The sequence below is a fragment of the Podarcis bocagei genome (genome assembly GCF_964188305.1).
Source record: "Podarcis bocagei genome assembly, chromosome: 3".
Classification (NCBI taxonomy): Eukaryota; Metazoa; Chordata; class Lepidosauria; order Squamata; family Lacertidae; genus Podarcis; species Podarcis bocagei.
Genome location: NC_138127.1, coordinates 37,447,575 through 37,465,621, shown reverse-complemented (window position 1 = coordinate 37,465,621; position 18,047 = coordinate 37,447,575). Strand labels below are relative to the sequence as shown.

The window sequence follows — 18,047 nt, the reverse complement described above, 5'->3', positions numbered from 1 at the left end:
CAAATGGATGGGCCCCCTCCCTCACCTGGCTGGTATTTGGAAAACAAAGGCAGAGTGAGCTGAGTGGAGAGCTAGAAGTGGGCAGAAGCTGGGAGAGAGGCATGACTGATCTTTGCTAGAATCCAAGGCTGTGACTATGGGGGAAGCAAGACCTTTGGAGGTGTTAACGCTGTGAGTTCCTGCAACTTAGGCTCAGGTTGTATGTATTTGTGAATAAGCCATATATCGTAAAGGCACCACAGTCTTTGCTGTCTCACATTCTGTGGAAGCGCCTGGAGCCCCTGGAATCTTGCACCACGCAGAGGTTGGGGTGATGTGTGACATACTGTAATGTTTCTGCTTGTTTAAATATTTGCTTTGTGTTAGAAATACATAAAACTTCTCTTTCTAATCAGCTGCAGGTATAATTTCAAATGCATTGTAACGTGCTTTTACATTCGGAGAGAGGCTGCTGATGGAGCCTGGTTACATATTGCAAACTTGCCGCATAGCTTAAAACCAGAACGGTGTAAACAAGCTGCAAATATTTGTTCTTCTGTCAAAAAGGAGCAACAGGGGCTCACTGTTGTAAATCATGAATTCTTTTATGTAAACATCCGGTGTGCTAGGGAATCCAGCTGTGTCTGGGCCTGTGGCAATTCACATCAAAACTGCAGATAAGATGGGATTTTTCTTCTGCACTACAGATATTGCCAAGTAAACATGCATAGGATTCCACTCTGAGTCCTACTAACCTCAGTGAGAGAATTAAACATAACCTCAACTTTTGATGCCTACCTTTGGGACTGGATTGTGCCCATTGTTAACAGAATCTTTTCCTCCAGTCCACAAGTTCATCTTTAGCAGATCTGCACCGTATGTTTAAAGCACATCCAATGTTCATTTAAAGCACATCACTTCCCCTAAGGAATCCTGGGTACTGTTGTTTGAGAAGGGCGCTGGGAATTGCAACTTTGTGAGGGGAAACTATGGTCCTCAGGATTGTTTGGGAGAAGTCCAGTGCTTTAAATGTGCGTTAAATGTGTATTGTGTAGATCAGGGTGGGATGGGGCGGTGGTGGAAGAGCAACTCATTTTATTGATGGTTGATGGCAGAAGAGATTAAGTTAAGGTGCTTGTTTAAAAAGAAGAAGAAGAAGAAAGCCACCACTTTAAGGCTTTTACAGTGCGTGAGTTTTAGTTTGTGCAGCAGAGTATGAATTGCCTGCCTTTAGTGCAATATTTTTCATAGAAAAATAGAAATGTAAATAAGAGAACCTCAGTCATTTCTACAAAAGTTTGTCTAGTCCACGGGGATTCTACATTCTATTCTATAGTAACTGCTGCATTTTACTACCACAAGAAAGCTTCTGAAATGTGAAGTTAAGAACAAGGGAAGTTTTCAAGGGGTCAGGTTACCAACTTAGAAGACTTTAAAAGGAGATTAGACAAATTCATGGTGGATGAGGCTATCGGTGGCTACTCACCCAATGGCTCTGTTCTACCTTCACTGTTGGAGGCAATATAGAGTTGCTAGAAACCAAAGATGGGGACAGTGTTGTTGCACTCAGCTCCTGCTTGTGGGCTTCCCATTGGCTTCTGGGTGGCCACTGTGAGAAGAGGATGCTGGACAAGATGCAATACCGGCCTCAGGGGCCTGATCCAGCAGGCTGTTCTTCTTAGGTAGAGTCTGAGGACTAAATGCATGAAGACTGAGGACTAAATGCATGAAAAACCTGTCAATGGCTGTTAACTATTTGAGCTAATTAGAATGCCCAGAGTCAAAGATGCTACACCTTTACTTACACAATGCTGGGGACAAAAAATAGCAAGGGCTGCGGCCTCACGCTCTGCTTGTAGGTTTCCCAGAGGCATTTGTCTGGTCACTCTTGAAAACAATACTAGACTACTGGCAGACGAAGGTGGGGGCGACATTGCGGCCCATCCTTGGGGGGTGACATTGGGGCCTCCTCCACCCCCCAGGGTGCTTGCTGCGCACCCCCTGACGTGTGCCACGCCCCTGCCAGTGGCACGCCACACCCCCTGGGACGCATGCCAGCCACGCCCCCGGATATACGCCACTCTCAGTGCCGGAGCAGGTTGCTCCGCCACTGTACTAGACTAGGGATGACCCCCTTTGGATGATCTAACAGGGCTCTTTTTATGTTCTTTTTTATTCAGGTTTTATTGGCAAGAAACTTGCTCCCAGATCAGTCCAAGGAAATCCACAATTCAGGATAGTACAGACAGGGATGTCTCAGGCTTTAAAGCCATTCTTCTTAATAGCTTTTATGGGTGTGTCAGCAGGCCCTAAACACCCTAATAATAGAAGTTATGGAATGATAATAATAATAGACCCTTGCTTCCAGGGTTAAGCTCTAGGTAGCCTTGGACTGTGTTTTACTCGTGTGTGTGTGTGTGTGTGTGTGTGTGTGTGTGTGCGCGCGCACACACACACACACGCTTGTGTATTGAAAGGCAAGAGAAGTCCTTACATATTGGCAAGAGGCCTGACCCTTGGATAGGTTTTCCATCCTGCCGTTATATGAAGCAGGCTTGTGGTGCTCTGTGTTTGTTGTGCTGCTCATCCAGTCCTTGTGTGTATCTCTTGATTGAGGTACTAATATCCCAGGAACAGAATCCTAAACAAATCCTACAAGAGCAAAGCACCAAATGCTCCCTATGCCAAGAATAGGTCATGGTGATGGAACAGCTGTTATGGGGAAATTGTTACAATCCACTCCTTTATTTGCATGTGGCTTAAACATGTACAGTGGTGCCTTGCAAGACGAAATTAATTCGTTCCGCAAGTTTTTTCTTCTTGCGAGTTTTTCATCTTGCAAAGCATGGTTTCCCATAGGAATGCATTGAAAATCAATCAATGCGTTCCTATGGAGACCGTCCGGGGACAGAGGGGAAGCGCCACTCTGTCCCCTCTTTTGAAGCAAGGGGCTGCGGGGAGAAGATCGCTTCTCCCCGCCGCCCCTTGCTTCAAAAGAGGTCCGGGGACAGCGGGGAAGACCCGCTGTCCCCGGAGCTTGCGGGGCAAGCTTCGTTTTGCGAAGCAAGCCCATAGGGAAATTCGTCTTGCGAGGCAACTCGAAAATGAAAAAACCTTTCGTTTTGCGAGTTTTTCGTCTCGCAAGGCGTTCGTCTTGCAGGGCACCACTGTAAATATACAATGTGGTAAATTTGTCATCCATGCAAAGTATAGGAACTAGGAAAATTATTTTCTTCCTTCATTTCCAACCAGAAAAGATTACAGTGCTTAACTTTGACACCATGGCTATGTAACCTAAGTCTCTTTGGACCCAAGCACTGCAGATATGATCTCTTGTTATGTACAGAGATGCAGGAAACCTGATGTGTGGTAAATTGGGATATCTTGCTTTCTCTAGTGGCTTTTATCACATGCTGTGATAACGCCGGCAAATAGCTTCTCTCAGGTACTTACTCTCAACTGATTGTTCTCTGTAGGGAACTTTAAATGGCACTCAGGTCAATGCCAGATATATCAGAAATCCCATTAACCTTGTTGTTGCAGATATTAAGGCCCCCTTGGCCCTGACTATTGTAGCAAAAGCCTGAGAGTTCATTCCCTCCCTCTCTCCTGGGAACAGGAACAGCTCCTGTCTCTAACCATTTGGTCTGCTGCCACCAGCCCTTCCTTTTCCTCTGACTTTGAGAGAAGGGCAGTCCTCAAGGCTGTGAGAAATTCATCCTGGTTAGGAAGATGTGGGAGCATCCAGCCCACACCTCTCTCCCCCTATGAAGGAGGGCAGCTAGCTTTCCCGCAGTTCTCCCTAGATATGAAAACAGCATGGGCCCAGAGATCTAGGCACCGTGGATAGAAGACTATCTTGTGAGCAGTCACAACAACACATGATTAATCCCCTACAACCAGTTTTAAGAGAAAGGGGTTTAAGAGAACAAAAAGGGGAAAGGCAGAATAGTGCATGAAAGGAAGTAAAAAGCACTTCACACATTTCATGCTAAGTAAACTACAGCTTGAGGCCTCAGATTAAGAGGGGGCTCTAAATGCTTTTTTTTTTATTTCTAAATTTTATGATATGTGCATAACACACAGGGTGCATGCCTCCTTTGCTTCATTAAGTGCTAAACTATGTGTGTAACTGATTTTATGTTCCTGAGCATAAAACGTTTTCATATATGCCAAGTAAGAATTCAGAAGGTACTTTCATTTAAAGGTGTTTCATGTGCTATGGGATCTCTTAAGGTTGACTAGGGTTACGATCTCAGCACCAGGCAGAGGGCTTTCTCGGTAGTGGCGCCTGCCCTGTGGAACGCCCTCCCAGCAGATGTCAAGGCAATAAACAACTATTTTACTTTTAAAAGACAACTGAAGGCAGCCCTCTTTAGGGAAGTTCTTAATGTCTAATGCTGTATTGTTTTTAATATTCAGTTGGAAGCCACCCAGAGTGGCTGGGGAAATCCAGCCAGATGGGCAGTGTATAAATAATAAATTATATTATTATTACGTCTTAATTGGCCCTGATACCAAGTCTCCTCTATCCTAAGTAAAAAGGTAAAGGTAAAGGACCCCTGACAGTTAAGTCCAGTGGCGAATGACTCTGGGGTTGCAAGTCTCATCTTGCTTTACTGGCCGAGGAAGCCGACATTTGTCCGCAGATAGTTTTTCCGGGTCATGTGGCCAGCATGACTAAGCCACTTCTGGCGAAACCAGAGCAGCGCACCGAAACGCCGTTACCTTCCCGCCAGAGTGGTACCTATTTATCTACTTGCACTTTGACATTCTTTCAAACTGCTAGGTTGGCTGGAGCTGGGACCGAGCTACTATCCTAAGTATCTAAGTATCTAAGCAACTATCCTAAGTAGTTACTCACAAACATAGGCCCCTGAGTAATGCAGCACCAGGTTGATTGGATGGACGGTGAATATTGGCCAAATTCCATTGTGAAGGGTTCCTTGTCCGGGTGGGCTCTGATTGACAGGTGGCTCTGAGCAAGCCAGTCTGATGAGTGGCACATAGCCAGGAAAGGTACTGTTACCACCTTTTGGGATGCGGCTATCACAGCGTTAATGACTGTCAGAGTTGCCCAACTTCCCTGCCAGACAGCAAGCTTTGCACAGCTTGCGCACTGAGACTTGGCAGGAGCTTCCACGGTCTGCCTGCCTCTAGGGAATGGAAGCTGAGGGAACTGTGAAGCTTTTTTTAAAAAAATTAAGACATAGACTGGGACTGTGCCACAACAATGAGTCCAGTTGGCATGTTACATTCCTTTCAGTACTTCTACAAGTGCACTCCCAGTATGTTTTTTGGTCATATAAAAGAAACCGGAAATGGATTGTCAGTGCTATCTCAAGGCTCTCTGATGAGCTCTGGATTTCATCCGTCCTTGTAGCTGTTGTAGCAGCTAAGTGCACCAGCTCCACACGGCTGTGAGTAGAGCAGGGGCTATGGGCCTGCGGGTTTAGAAATTGGAAGTCTTTATTACTTTTCATTCCAGTTGCTGAAGAAATTGCATGTAAACACAAGTACACTTCAAATTTATCTGTCTCCTCTTTCCCCAGTCTCCCATACTCATCATCAGCGTGTGAAAGAATGACAGTGTAGCACCAGGGAAACAGATTATACACGGAACATAATGCTGGCAAATGCATGGCGGATCATTAAAGCAACATTCTTTTGTCTCTCCTGAGGGTAATTTGCAGCAGGAACATAAAATGTTTTTCAGATGCTCATGGTGTCCTGGTGATAAGCACCGCGTAGGTAGAATGCTTAAGAACCTGCACACTCCTTTGGCATCTCCATTTTTATGACTGGGCCTGAAATAATGAAGGTTAGGTGTGCAACAATATCAGCAGCAGCAGTATTATTGCTAAGTTTATTGCATGCCCTTCAGCAGCAGATCTCAGGACAGTTTAAAATTCAGAAATTAAAAACAGTTCAAGCAAATTGCAGGAGTAGGGAGTGTGCATTGTGAGAACAAAGGAAGGTGCATTACACCAAGCCAGGTCAATCCATCCCCGAATTGTCTAGGGCAGGGGCCATAACTCAGTGGCAGGGGATCTGCTATGTATGCAGAAAGTCCCACATTCTATGCTTGGCATCTCCAGACAGGACTGGGAGAGACTCCTACCTGAAACTCTGGAGAGCCGCTGCCAGTGTAGATAAAACTGAGCTAGGTGGACCAAAGTCTGATATTGTATAAAGCAGTTTCCTGTGACTCGATGTCTCTTGACTGACAGCAGCTTTCCAGGATCTCAGGCAGCAAAGTGATCCTTTTAGCTAAATATGCCATGGAATCGGGGATTGAACTAAGTAGGCAAAGTATGTGCTATGCTCCTTCCCTGGAAATTTCCTACAGTCCCACACTGTAAAATGAATCTGGAAATAAGAAGGAAAAATCAATCTTTGGCACACCATGAAGCCGCCTTATAGTATTCTATTAATGTCTGGGAAAATGTAGTTTTAATGTGTGCATGGTCGCATGACCACCTGTTTTGCTTAGGGGCACATGAGCAATAATGGCAGCATTGCCCACTTCGACTTCTTCCTATAGTGAGCAGACAGCTGTGCTGGTGTGTGTGTGTGTGTGTGTGTGTGTGAGAGAGAGAGAGAGAGAGAGAGAGAGAGAGAGAGAGAGAGAAAGAGGAAGACTTTCTAATTCAATATTTAATAGTTCTGCCCAGAGTAGCCTCTTCTAGGCTTCATTCTGGGTGCAATGGGAAGAGTGGTGATGTTGCCACTTCCACAAAGGTCTGTTTTTCTGTTGCTAAGTACATGTCTGCTGTCCTCTTTCCTTAGAGCTCTGACTGGAACAGGCCTGTGCTCGTCCAGAGCAGCCCTTACATCAGGGCTGAGGGAGCTTTGGCCTTCCAGATGTTCCTGGACTCTCCTCAGCCAGCTAGCAGGGCCTGTCAGGAGGGCCACAGAATCACACCCCTTGCCTGACATGGATTTAGTGTGTATGTGGGGTGTGTACGTCTGGTGACAGAACTGTCCAGAATGACGTGCACTAGTAACACAACAGTAATGTATAGAAAGCCATGAGTAGAAAGGCACGTCTATTTGGTTCATGTCTTTATTTAACTTACTCACACCTTTTTTTTAGAGCTGAGGGTAGAAATCTGCCCTTCATGGCAGTCATTGTTTTGGGTTTTAGATGCTGGAACATTTTAGATGCTGTGCTTTTCTGTCAATCTTTTTTCTTTTTCTAAGCATGCTGAACATTTTTGTGTGAGCAGTGCAAGTAGTGTCAAACTTTGAATTGGCTACCCGCTATCTCTTAATACTGCCGTCTTTCTTTTGTGAGCTTTCCCGTATGCAACAGATATAGAGGCACAGCTTATGCTTTTCTTCTTCCGGCAGCTCACTTTATCCTGGAGATGCTGTTCATAACAGTCACATTTCAGTTCAGTTTTGTGAATGTTGTAGGTTATGAGCTAAATACCTGCTGCTTGTCCTCCTGAATGCAAGGCTGTCAACTCTTTTGGGCATTAACTTGAGAGTACATGAGGTGAAGGGAGGCATCAAAGCCAGAATACCACAACCTAAAAGCCCCTCCAGATGACCCATATACTGAGTATTCATCTGGACTTGTGTGCACTATCCTTACATCAAGATTAGATTATATCTGGTCTCTATTAAGCATTTGTTATGATTTAGTCAATGAGCATTCTTCCCGATTTGCTTACAGGGTGTTTTCACAGGTTCCCATTAGTTATTTATTCATCTCACCCTCTTCAGGCCACTCGACAGGTGTGTGTGTGTGTGTGTTGTTCACAATGTTGTTGATGCAACAATAGACCGTCCGCACATGATTCTGCTTTATGTGTTGTTCGGTGATGCTTCCCCATTGTTACTGCAATTATTGTCACCTGGAGACACAGCAAAAGCTGGACAAAAACAGTAACACAAAATCCTGGAACATTCCCTGTTTAGGGAAGTTTTTAATGACTGATGTTTTAATGTATTTTTAATCTTTTGTTGGAAGCTGCGCAGAGTAGCTGGGGAAACACAGCCAGATGGGCAGGGTATAAATAATAAATTATTATTGTAGCATGGAGAGTTTTAGGATAGGCAGCAACTGGAAATGAAGCAGTATGTCCATCCCAGAACTTCTGTAGGAGCAAACCGTATTGAAAATGGGATCACACATTGCTGCATGTCAGGGCATTTTTGTGACAGTAACTCCCTATACGGAATACCAGCACCTGTTCTTTTGCTGCCAATGGCAGCTGTTTTATTCTGGCACAGCAATCCTATCAATATATGAATGCCAGCACCTCTTTTTTTAAAAAAAAACCCCAAAAACCAAGAAACCGCTGAGCACCTTGATCCCATCATGCGCACAAAGCACCATGAATTCACCATGAAAAGGATGTCTGGATGCACCCTCAATGCATTTCCTTGTCATTTTCTGAACCACACAAGTTTATTTTTTAAAAGTGGATTTGTTGTGCTAGGGTGAAAGAACAGCTTAATCCACTTTTATTGTGCAAGCCTGAAGGTCTGGTATGTGACAGAAACATTTCCACAAAAGACATCCTGTCACTGATGGAGTGGAAAGGGGGAAAAGCCACGTGATTCTTATTTATGTAAAAAAGAAAAGGTTGCATTTGCAGGTGTGTAAGAAAAGGGAAATGCTTGTATGAGAAGGCAGATATCTAGTTACAATAGTTATGCAAACTGGAAACTCCCTTAAATTTTTTACCATGCTGTACACCTGTTTTTCTCTAAAGCAGAGACCTGTGGCCTTCCAGGTGTTGTTGAACTTTCATATGTTTCCCCTAGTATGGCCAATGGTCAAGGAGGATTTGAGCTGTAGTCTAGCAACATATGGAGAGCCACTGGTTATTTACCCCTCCTCTAGGGTCCCTGGACCAACTGCAAAGGAGGAGAGGATCTCTATGCTTTCAATAGTTGTGCAAGAGAGAAAATCCTGGAAATCGCAGCTTGTGAGACAAGTAGCAGCCGTTGAAATTCCCTCCTCTTCTACGTAACTATTTCAGTAAGGGAGATGTCGCTTTCTTCTTATTTAAAACCATGTGCAAGCATGCAGTGTCGGAGAGAGAGATCTGGTGTTGGATCCTCCTCCCTTCTGCCACTGCAGCCTCCAGCATCTTGGCTCTACCAACACTGGAGCTCTGACATCAGAAGAGCCAGAAACGGTAAGCGTTGGGGCAGTTTTGAGAAAGGACTCGGAATCAGCTTGGTTCTGAAGAGTGCAAAGCTGTCTCAGCCACCAGGGATTCCCTAAACCTAAACGAGGATGACATGTGGTCTACTTAAGGAGCTCCTTTAAACCACTTCCTTGTTTTTCCCCTCCCACTGGAAACAGTGGGCGGGGGGGGGAGATGTTTCTTTTAAAATACCCACAAAATTGATGGAGGAGCATATTTTTCTCTGAATAGATCTTAAGATACTCCTATTCAGATATACCTGGTTACCTTATATGTCACATGGAAACATAGCAACCAGTGAGCTGGGTGTTTACAGAAGGCACAAGAACTTTAATGGTTAAATGTGTCGCCTGTGGCTTAATGTTTCTGCACAACTGCAGGAACTAAACTAATTTTCCAAGTGTATCTTACGATACTTTTAACATTTTACTAAATGCAATGCATATTCACCATTTATACATTTCCACCCCTCCTCTCTCTCGCCCTGTATCATACTGGCTAACAGCTGTTAGCATGAGATGCAGCTGTTTCTCCACCGAACTGAAACTGATGAAATCCCTCTTGGAATTCTAATTGTAGGGCTAATTCAATGGCGTGTGTAAATTCTACATGTGGTGGATCATGGCAGTGAGTCTTGGGCCTTGCCCAGCGGGGCTTCCCCCTGCCACTCCCTATCAGGCTGCTTATTGTGAATGACCTATGTGCAAACATTCCTGCACAAATAGGCTTCCTCTGTTTCATGAACCACCTATTGCTTTTGACTGCAGCAGATGGATTGTGTGAATGAATCCTACCTGTGTACGAATATGAGCATATTTCCCAAGTAGTCTAAATTCTCTATTTTTGTTTGGGGAGGATAGTTTCCCCCTGTACCGTATTAAATATGGGATGTACAATATCTGAACCTTTTGTTACTTGTCCCTATACAAAAAAAGATTTAAGACCTAATACACCAAACAGATGTCTTGTGGATGTCATTTTCAATTGCCCTAAGTAGGAGCTTGCTGCCTACTGCATGTATTGAATTATTTTCTGTATGGGATCCCACCACACAAATAGAAAAAAGAGCAACCACCAGGATTGCCCAGGTAAAAATCCATCCACTCAGTAGGTCACTACACAAAAGTAGTTCACTGGGTGGGCACATTTGCTCTGTCAAGCAGCCCCCACAAAGAGGTTGCACTGTCTGCTCTGACCCTAATTTAATTATTGCAGGCAGTTAATAGGTATTGAAGAGTTAAACAGGGCATGAAGCAAAATCATGCAGATGGCACACACAGCAAAACTGAGATGGCACAACTGAATTATCACCAGATGGAGCCTGGTGACGAGTGCATGCTTTTCTTCATCTTCCATCTTTTCTCCTTTTGGAAGACATAAACTGACAGCTGTGGATCTGGGTGGAGACAACAAATGTCTGATGTGAATACTAAGTAGTCTAGGTTCTCTTTCACACACAGTAAGGAAATTGCTATGAATCCTCTTCTGCAAAAGCATTAATAGGGATTTTTCTTTGGCAGTAGTAGCAGTCCTGCAGTAATTAATATACTTAAGCAAACATCTGCATAGCATTCCATGTTTGTACTTCTTCTTTAGAAGAGACGAGTGCCTTTCAGATGTTTGACATCCAGTCTCAAGGGAATGCTCTAGTCCTGTTTAAAAAAGCAGTCTATAAGCTTAGTTCCTTTAAATAGCCTTGCATGATCTAGGGACTATATAGTAAAATGTACCACACTGGGATATTTAAGAGCAACTCATTATCCTGGAGTTTGGTGCTCACAGCCATGAGCCACAATCATTTCCTTACCACTTCCACTGATGTCTCTTGTTTTCCATAGTCATGTTCCACCTGAAGCCAAAGGTTCAACACATACTTGACTCTGCTGTTGAAATAGTGGAATTTGAAAGTGCTGAACTTTGGCTGGCTCCTACTCCTAATGATTGTCATTTGTCGTAATTGCCTTTAGATCTGTTGGGGGCATAGGCAGTGCAGGGGCTAAGGAAGGAACACCAGTCACCATACTTGAAATAATTTTCATGGGAAATGTGGATGCTATTGTGACATTTGCTTTTCAAGTTCCACATTAATAAAGTCTCTTCTTTTGGTTCCTGATAGTGACTTTTGCTTTCACCAGGAGAGACTATGACAAGAGAGAGGATTTCCTTTTTCTTAAAATGTTCCATAGATGCTAATGGCACAATCTTACAGACATCTACTTAGAAGTAACTCACATTTAGTTCAATGGGACTTGCTCCCCGGCAAGGATTGATGCCTAAAAGTCAAGTTATTTGCGACTGTTGAAACTGTGAAACAGTCAGGAACGAATTTGTATTTAGGAATGAATTGAGTGCCCATGGAAATGACAGATAGCACTTCATTCAGCCAAGTCAGTCAAAAGGGTAGTCAGGACAGCTGAGCAATCTCTATTGACAAACTCTTGGCTGGTGCATCTCTCTGTGTTGTAGGGGTGTGTGTGTGGTCTTTTATTTGGGAAGTCTTCTGCATGATAATTTTCATCAGGTTATCTATCATTATTGTGTTATATGAAAGGGAGCATGGATGTTCCAGTGGCTAAGATACAACCAGTATCAGCACAGAGAACTGTTCAGTTACATCAGGATCCACACCTGGAAAATGAATTTATTAGTAGTGCATAAAATACTATGCACAGGACCCAACAATATGCCAAGAGATATGATGAGGCTACTTCTTCTGTTCCCTGCAGCCCCCTCCATCTCCTCCAGTGGCCCACCAAACTCCAAAGCAGATTGCACCGGGGGGGGGGGGGCTGCAATGAAGAAAGGAAGCATAGGTCTTATTTGCACATGTAGAGGTCAGTTGCGCAAGGGGGACACTGATCTCACTATAATGCATGTCTCTGTTTTCTAATAATGAGTTCTTTTTATACCTCCTTTGCAATCTCTTTTCTGTGGTAAATAATCTACCATTCTAACCTCTAATAATCACATGGAAATGGCCTCTCTGATGAGGCTTGATATATTAAATACACAGTTGATTCATATGACAGTTGATTTATGAAACAAGGAGCCTGTTTTTCATGCTTTCCTGTCATACTGTTACAGATCGATATCCTCAAAGCAGATATGGAAAGTGCAGAGTGGAAAATTTTGGAAAACCTGATCCTAGAGGACGTTGTGGAACACATAGGGCAATTGGTCTTGGAAATCCATGTTCATTGGCCGGGATTTGAGGTCAGCGGCAATGACAGCACTGTGGTTCGGTACTGGTACAGTCTCCTCAAAGAGTTAGAACTGAAAGACTTCAGGCTTTTTCACACTTACAAAGACTTATCAAAACCACAGATGTTCCTAAAAAGGGAAGCCTTCAACGCAAGTAGTTGTTATACACTGAGCTGGGTGAATACAAGATGGAAATAGGGGCTTCGGCCTATGGAACAGAACTGCGACTCATCCCCTTCAGTGGTACTATTGAAGGTGAGTTCAGAGACGCACTGTCAAAAATTACCCAAAGTGCAAATACAGCAGCTGTGGTATATAATAAAAATATATTTTTGTTCCCCAACAAAGCAGGAAGGCATAGCTTCTATATCAGGCTTCCTCAAACTCGGCCCTCCATATGTTTTGAGACTACAATTCCCATCATCCCTGACCACTGGTTCTGCTAGCTAGGGATCATGGGAGTTGTAGGCCAAAAACATCTGGAGGGCCGAGTTTGAGGAAGCCTGTTCTATAAATTCAGGCTTAAACTCTTCTAAGATAAAGTATTTTGTTTACTTTATCCATGCACTTGGCTGCTGCCCAGCCCAAGCCTGTTGAGATGTTTTCATCATCATACTGATTAAAAACTCAAAATGTGTGGAAAATAAATTGTTTCTTCATGGCTGAATAGCATCCCCCCCCCCAAAAAAGCTGTCTTAAAATACTAAGCTTTCTTCTGTGGGGCGGGGGCTAAGGTTATCAGGATGGTGGTTTACAACATATGCTGTTATTAACTGCCCGTCATCATGTGTGAAATGTGTCTGTTTTGGTCCATGACCACATTTTTAGAAGCAGCCATGCACAACTACAAAACAGTTGTGTAAATTCACACAGCAACAGCCAAGGTTTTCAAAAGGCAACTCAGATTGGGGCTTCTGGGGGAATTAAGCCCCCTGCAATTGGCCTATCTGAATCCTCCCAAAGTGGCACACAGGTGCCTGCATGCTTCACACCCATGGGGCAAACAGCTGTTTGAGGAGGCATGTGGAACTGGGACTATAGTAGCAATGATAAAAGGTGAAACCTTTCCTCTCTCCGTGCTATGACTCCACTACAAACGCCCCCCAAACAGCTGATTTTAAGTTTAAAAAACAGTGTGAGATCATGCCTAGTTAGGCCCTTAGATGAAGCACATGTAGCAGTGGGTGAGTAGATGGGAAACATAAATTTGGCAGCAGCAATTTATTGATGCATGTATTTAGAATGAAAAAGTAGATGCGTAGCTATAAGGTAGTATTCTTACATGCTTCATCCACTATAAATGCCATGTTACCAGAAATGCATGAAGCGGTTCTAGATTTCTGAAGATGTTGCACACCTTCAACTGTAGAAACGTACAGCACAAAGAAATTCTCCCACAATATTTTAATATAATAAATTCAATGAAAGATAAATTTACACTCTGGCACTGCAGAAAACTAGGCAGTTACAACTTTAATACCAAATAAAGAGTAAAAAGAAAGGAAGGAAGAAGCAGCAGCCACCTGCAGACAATGCTAGAGATGTTACACTAAGCTGGTATCCATCTTTTAATATAAAACATTTATTAAAAATAAGATCTGTAAAAAGGAGGATTGAGACATATGTACAGTAGTTTAGCACAAAACACATAATTCTATGAAATAAAAATAGATATTAAAGTGCCCATTTACAAGACATAGGTGGTCACATGGCAATGAAGCTGCAATGTGCTTTCAGTTCTACCTCTTGGAAGCATCTCCACAAAGGCAGTAATTCACTAATTGCACAAGCTCCACTGGCTGAATGGGGCTTATGCTAAAACAGCATTTGATGAATTACTCGTTAACTGTCTTCTATACATATATACATAATATTCTTTGGATTTATTTCATTATAAAAAGAAAATCTTTGAGTAAGAATAGAAACCTGACTTGTCAATAATAAGTATAAAAAAGGAGTCATGAGAAAAATGAAGAGTTTCTTAGCATGTATCCAAATCCATGCATCTGCAAATATAATGGGATTGAGAAAAACACCTGGAGGTGAGGGAGCATAAATTGTATTTCCTGTCCCATCTCACCACAAACAGCCTGTCCCTCGGTGAATGGAATGGGTTGTGGTGTTGGGGGCTTACAGGAAGGGTGTGGATTGCTGAATATAGGGCTCCTGCAAAAAGGAGGTGCCCCACCCAATTTTTGGTGACTTCTGCTTTAGCCCCCATGTGCTGCAGCCCACCACACTCAGCAGCATGCCATAACACCCAGGAACGGCCTTTTGGTAGTGGGAGGAGCTATTAAATGTACCTCATGCTCATCACCTTTTGTGAGCATTTTTCTGATCTAACCCATTAGCTATATCCATCTGCTCCACAAAATGGATAATGGTGAAGAAAAACACCCAGGACTTGATGGAACCCATCTTTGAGCTAAACATAGCAACAGATAGACATCCTCTGCCTATCTGGGTCTCTGCACTAGGCTTTCCTTCATATTTTCAAGCCGGGCTGTTGGGTTTGAGGGGATTGCCCTCACAAAGAAACAACAACCGTGTTGCACATATAAAATCTTTGTGTATTTCAACATGACCAACAACTGCTGTTAATACAAAAACAATTCTAACAACTTCTATTATACTGTACACACACACACACACACACACACACACACACACACACACTCAGAAATATCCAATGTATTTGGAAATTTGAGAGTACTGCCAAACAGTATTTATAAACAGGTGCATCATCTTACAATGCTGAAATGAAAACATTTTTCTCCCAAATTGTGCACTTTCAAGGATAGAGTGAAGCTTATGAAGCTTCATGAACACAAAGCTAGACACAAATCTCCTCAGTTTAATTTAATTTTAAAATATCTTACAAATGATATTCCATTTAGACCACTTCATTTGGTCACTTTAAGCTTATAATAGTTTCAGATGAAGTCTTCTGAATTCCCCGTATGGTATATGTGCACTGTAATACTGAAATACCTGAGGCAACCCATCTTTATATTCTAATGTCAGGTCATCTTTGTTGCAGAATAGGTGTTCCAAAATCTCAGGTGTTCACCAAGTGATGAGAAGTTTAGAGTTCTCCAGTATGGCCTTCAGTCCCACAGCTTAATAAGACCATCCCATCCACAAGTGATTACCTTGGATGTCTCATGTGGGTGCCAAACGGCACCTATACAGACTTTGTCATGAGCTTTTAATCGACTGTATAGTTTTGTTGTCTTCCAGTCCCAGATGTTCAGTTTTCCATCTGCATCACCTGATATCACATAGCTTCAAAGAAAAGAAATTAAAAATTGCTTCAATCCATTGAAACCAAATTTTGAAGGGTTATGTCAAAACACCAAAATACGGTTTAACACAGAAAGCAGATGAAATATTAATTGCTTCCCTTGCTTACTTTCTACTGCAGGGTTTTTGCAATGAATTACGCTAATCGCAATGGCCTCAAAAGTTACCTGCCCAGCAATGGGCTGCTTACAAGATGCTGTGTGCATCAGTTGCCCAACTGGTTGCCGCTGTGGTCAGTATCACCATGCAAATCAGCTGCTCAAAAGGGTTAAAATAATTAAACCAATTTCTCCTCATGTTGCCCCATCATATGACAAGGAAGGTGAAGACAACCCCCAATTCCTCCCCTCCCCCTAGATTCTGTCAAAAACGAATGGTACCAAAACATAGGCTCAGCACTGCTAGTATTGGGCAACCACATGTGCAGCCTTGACTTCTGGATGGCGGAACCTGGACACTCATCCTCCTCCCTAATCTGGAATCACTGCTACAGACTATGCACATATGAGGACTCCTTGGACAGTTTAAAAACATATTTTAAATCACACTAGAGTCCAAAATCAGACCATAGGAAAAAAAAGTCTGAAAATCAAAATGGGACATGATAACCCATAATAGCCAGATGAACTATAATGAAGCATACCTCATGTCAGGTGAAAAATCTACTTGGCAAGCATACCCAGCCACCATATGGCCCTTGAATATTTTCTTTTTATTTAGCCTGAATCTGTTTTGCGCTCCAAAAATCAAAATCTGGTTGTCCATCGATTGACAAGCCAGCCACTTCCCTGTGAAGAGTAAAATAAAAAAAGAATGTTAAATGCCATTCTTAAAATAAATTCATGCACTTAGATTTCTACATCTGATATCCACAGTACATTTAAAAAAATAAAGCCCCAATTTTGCATTCTACAAAGACACACAATCTGAGACATGGAATTATGAATTATTTTGGTTGTAATAGGACTTAACATGGATTTGTATTCTGCCATAAATATGGCGCCTCAAGCGCTAAATTCTAAAGCAATAAATTATTCTATGAGAGGCCTAAGAAGATACGTTGGCTTACCATTTGGAGACAAAGTCACTGCTGGCATTGAGTGCATACTTGGTTCTGCTATGTATTTGAAATCTACTGGTATGTCCCTATGAAAGAAGACAAATATATGGATGAAATACTACAGACATACACCTAGTAAACAAAATTAAGAGATGAGAGGGGCCCAGAGGTCTGCAGTCTAAATGTGTTTACTTGGCTATTGAATTCTGCAGTGTCTAACAACGCCATGTGTAATACACTTACTTTCTTTCTCCCTGTGTTCCAAATTTAGGAAACACAATCTCCTTCAATGCAGAAAGTGGGTGGTCTAATGCCTAACCATTTTGAAGTGAAATGAGCCCCCTGCCCTGGACAATGTTGTGGGGTTTCTGCATTCTGTCATACAGTAGTTTGCCAGTTAAAGCAAAATGTGACCACCTGCTCATGAAAAAACCCTAGCCTCAAAACAGCAGTTGAGCCCTGAAAGGTTGAAGGTATCAGCTGGAAATAAACAAAAGAACAATGGAGGAGGAAGGAATCAGCTGGCTTGAGCTTCTAACAGTTTATAGTGCATTGGATGGGGTAGGGCAGCAGTGGGAGATACCTCGCCCACAGGCCTAATTAGGCCTGCCATTTGGCCAAGCCACACTCACCTGCCCTATACCAGATGTCATAAATGACAGCTGGTGTGGGGCAGCAGCATTTTCCTCTCTCATTCTCCGGAGCTCCCCTCCCTGTGTAAAACAACAAAGTGCACTCAGGTTTGGGCCAGGCAGCCAGTTTTAAATCTGACCCCTTTGGCATTATGCGCACTGTGGAGGTGGTTTTTAGGAGGGCTGGAAAGAGAAGAGTTGGGGAGGAGTCTCTTTACCTATCCTTCACAAACCCACACTATGTCACAAGACTCCTGATTCTATGCTAGCTGGAGCCCTGAAAAGGAACACTCCTGGGTATGCACTGCAGCACTTTGTTGCAGATCTCTATAGTTCTTTATTTTTGAATAATGATCTAGACCAGGGGTCAGCAACCTTTTTCAGCTGTGGGCTGGTCCACCGTCCCTCAGACCATGTGGTAGGCCGGACTATATTTTGGGGGGCAAAATGAATGAATTCCTATGCCCCACAAACAACCCAGAGATGCATTTTAAATAAAAGGACACATTCTACTCATGTAAAACACACTGATTCCTGGACCATCCGTGGGCCAGACTGAGAAGGCGACTGGGCCGCATCCGGCCCCCGGGCCTTAGGTTGCCTACCCCTGCTGTAGACTTGGGTAGGGAAGCTTGAACCGTGGGCTAATGGGGGAGGGCAAGGCTCAATCCTGTTGGCTGCTGCTTCACCATCACTATGAATAGT

The 18,047-nt window shown here is 43.2% G+C and overlaps 2 protein-coding genes across 6 annotated transcripts in view; one reads left to right on the top strand and one right to left on the bottom strand.

Annotated features, from left to right (window-relative positions):
- METTL24 (methyltransferase like 24) overlaps positions 1-12,995 on the top strand; it is a 70,383-nt gene extending 57,388 nt beyond the window's left edge. Inside the window, exon 5 of the mRNA XM_081186735.1 lies at positions 12,231-12,995. Coding sequence (XP_081042861.1) covers positions 12,231-12,545 — 315 coding nt within the window. The 3' untranslated portion in view covers positions 12,546-12,995. The remainder of the gene's footprint in view (positions 1-12,230) is intronic.
- Positions 12,996-13,553: 558 nt separating this feature from the next.
- CDC40 (cell division cycle 40) overlaps positions 13,554-18,047 on the bottom strand; it is a 96,728-nt gene continuing 92,234 nt past the window's right edge. For 4 of the 5 annotated variants that reach the window (XM_081186705.1, XM_081186706.1, XM_081186704.1 and 1 more), the window contains 3 exons: positions 16,720-16,796; positions 16,294-16,438; positions 13,554-15,632 (listed from right to left, as the gene is read on the bottom strand). In XM_081186705.1, coding sequence (XP_081042831.1) covers positions 15,455-15,632; positions 16,294-16,438; positions 16,720-16,796 — 400 coding nt within the window. In that variant the 3' untranslated portion in view covers positions 13,554-15,454. The remainder of the gene's footprint in view (positions 15,633-16,293; positions 16,439-16,719; positions 16,797-18,047) is intronic. The other variant, XR_014006029.1, reaches the window with a different exon arrangement.